General features: G+C 49.3%; 1 protein-coding gene across 1 annotated transcript; it reads left to right on the top strand.

The window, feature by feature from the left end:
- Window positions 1-1,321, top strand: TraAM80_10484 (surface glycoprotein; the record flags this gene model as incomplete). The annotated part of the gene is made up of 1 exon (XM_029387100.1): window positions 1-1,321. A coding segment is annotated over one exon (1,321 nt), but the record flags the coding sequence as incomplete, so codon positions are not given.
- Window positions 1,322-2,231: the final 910 nt, after the last annotated feature.

Raw genomic sequence — 2,231 nt, 5'->3', positions numbered from 1 at the left:
CGAAACTGTCTCCATGATTGTTTATTCGAAGGATGACGGCAAAAATTGGGTGCTTCCACAGGGGACGCTCCTCAGGTGGTGCACTGACCCCCTCATCGTTGAGTGGGAGCAGGGGCAGCTTGTCATGGTTGCCAAATGTGATTTGCTCTCCAATGTGTTCGAGTCGAGGGACATGGGGGCAACGTGGAGGGAGGCTGTCAGGATACTCACACGTGTTCAGCCCAGGTTGTTACCAGACGCTTCTCAGAAACCTGAAGGAGTGGGGTCCCTCACCACTGCCATCATTGCTGGAAAGAAGGTCATGCTGTACACTCAGAAAGGGATTCCCCCTTGGGACACGCCGCCAGCCACCAAGCTCTACCTTTGGGTCACTGACAACAACCGCACGTTTCACGTTGGGCCCATTTCCATGGACACTACAGAGAAGTGGACGTCTGCCAACACCCTGCTGCATTCGAAAGATGCGTTGTACTTTTTACAAGAGAGGAGTAACGACACGGCAAATATCCTGATTTTTACTTTTCTAAGGAAGAAGCTGAAGAGGATCACGTCAGTCTTGGAGACTTGGGCAAAACTGGACTCCTACTTCTCCATGTCGTCTGTGCCCACGGTCGGTCTGGTTGGATTCTTGTCGGATGCATCGGGTGATGCAACTTGGAAAGACGCGTACCACTGCGTGAATGCAATTGTGACGAATGCAAAGAAGGTCGAAGATGGCTTTGAGTTCACAGGGTCCGAGTCATACGCCATGTGGCCCGTGAACATGCGGAAGCATCAATATGTGCACAGCTTTATGGATTATGAGTTCACGCTTGTGGCGACGGTGACGATCGCTGAGGTTCCGAAAGAGAGCGCTCCTCTGCTGGGTGCGTCACTGAGCAGAAAGAACAACTTGAAGTTTGTGGGGCTGTCGTACACGGCGGAGAAACAGTGGGTGACAGTCTTCGACGGCATGACAACAACAACACACAACAGCACTTGGGAGCCGGGGAAGAAGTACAAAGTGGCGCTCATGCTGCAGGCCAATGAGGGCTCTGTGTACGTGGACGGCGTGCTTGTGGGGAATACTAACAAACTACCAATTCTTAAGGTACGGTGGCACCAAATCGCACACTTTTACTTTGGTGGCGGCGAAAACAGCAGTGTGAAAGTAAAGAACGTTTTTTTGTACAACCGACCACTGAATGCCATGGAACTTAAAGCGGTTGACAGCTACGTTGCATCTGGAGAACGTCCAAGTGACAGTTCCACGCGTGCTGATGTGCTCCGGGTGTCAATTCTGCTGCTATTTGGGCTATGGGGCTTTGCAGCCCTGTCCTGAGTGGAGCCCCGGTATAGGGGAGTTTGTGATTCTACTGAGAGCATCTCCGTTTCTCTACGCGCCCTGTGAAGTGAATATTTTCTCATGTGGGCACCCATTTTTTTACGCTTTTTTTTTGTTTACGCATATATATTTATTTGTTCGTTTTGGACCCACAGATTGCTTTCTCTCATCGGCTCCAGCACAGCGGGGCTTTCATTTATTTTATTTCGTCCTTCTTTGTTTTTTTATATTGTACGCCTCTATTGATAACAGGATGCCATTCACTGAATTGCTTTTTACTGCTTTATGGATGTTTTTTTTTTGGTTTGCCGGTTCGTTCTTGACGATGGCGTTGAGCCTGCGTGTTTCCCCGGCGGCGTGACATGCTTCACTGCGCCTCCGCACTGCGGTCGCCGCGGGAAGGACCAGGGCTCTCTATTTTACGTCTTGGTTTTTTGGTGGGTGCGGACGTGTGCCGCGGTGCCGGCTGACGTGCAGGCTATCGAATTCGTTCGAAAAGACACGAAGAAAAACAACTAACCGCTTCCGTTTGGCGTCCGCGGATGCTCTCGGCATTGTGTGCCTGCTGATGGGAGGAGGAAATAATGAAGGAAAGAATGAGAAGCCACAGCAACGTACTGAGGGTCAATGTGAAAGTTAAACGGTGTCTGGACACCGGGGGCTTTCAGTGGTTGAAGCGAATATTTCATTTACTTTTATATGCGGCCAAAATGTGAATGGAGCTGTGGGATCGCACAGTGGTCTTCCACGACAACATATTTTTGTTTTGTTTTTGAAACCGTCTTTAAGAGTAATTTTTGTTTTTTTTGTTGAATCGTATTTCTTGTGTGCTGTCACTGCGCATGCTGCGGTGTCATTTTGAGTTTTTAGTGATCTTTTTTTTTCCTTCCCTGCGTCCTACATCTTT

This window comes from Trypanosoma rangeli (genome assembly GCF_003719475.1).
Source record: "Trypanosoma rangeli strain AM80 chromosome Unknown Tra_15.4_contig_00998, whole genome shotgun sequence".
Taxonomy (NCBI): Eukaryota; Euglenozoa; class Kinetoplastea; order Trypanosomatida; family Trypanosomatidae; genus Trypanosoma; species Trypanosoma rangeli.
Note: the sequence above shows the minus strand (reverse complement) of the source record. Positions and strands in the feature narration are given on the sequence as shown.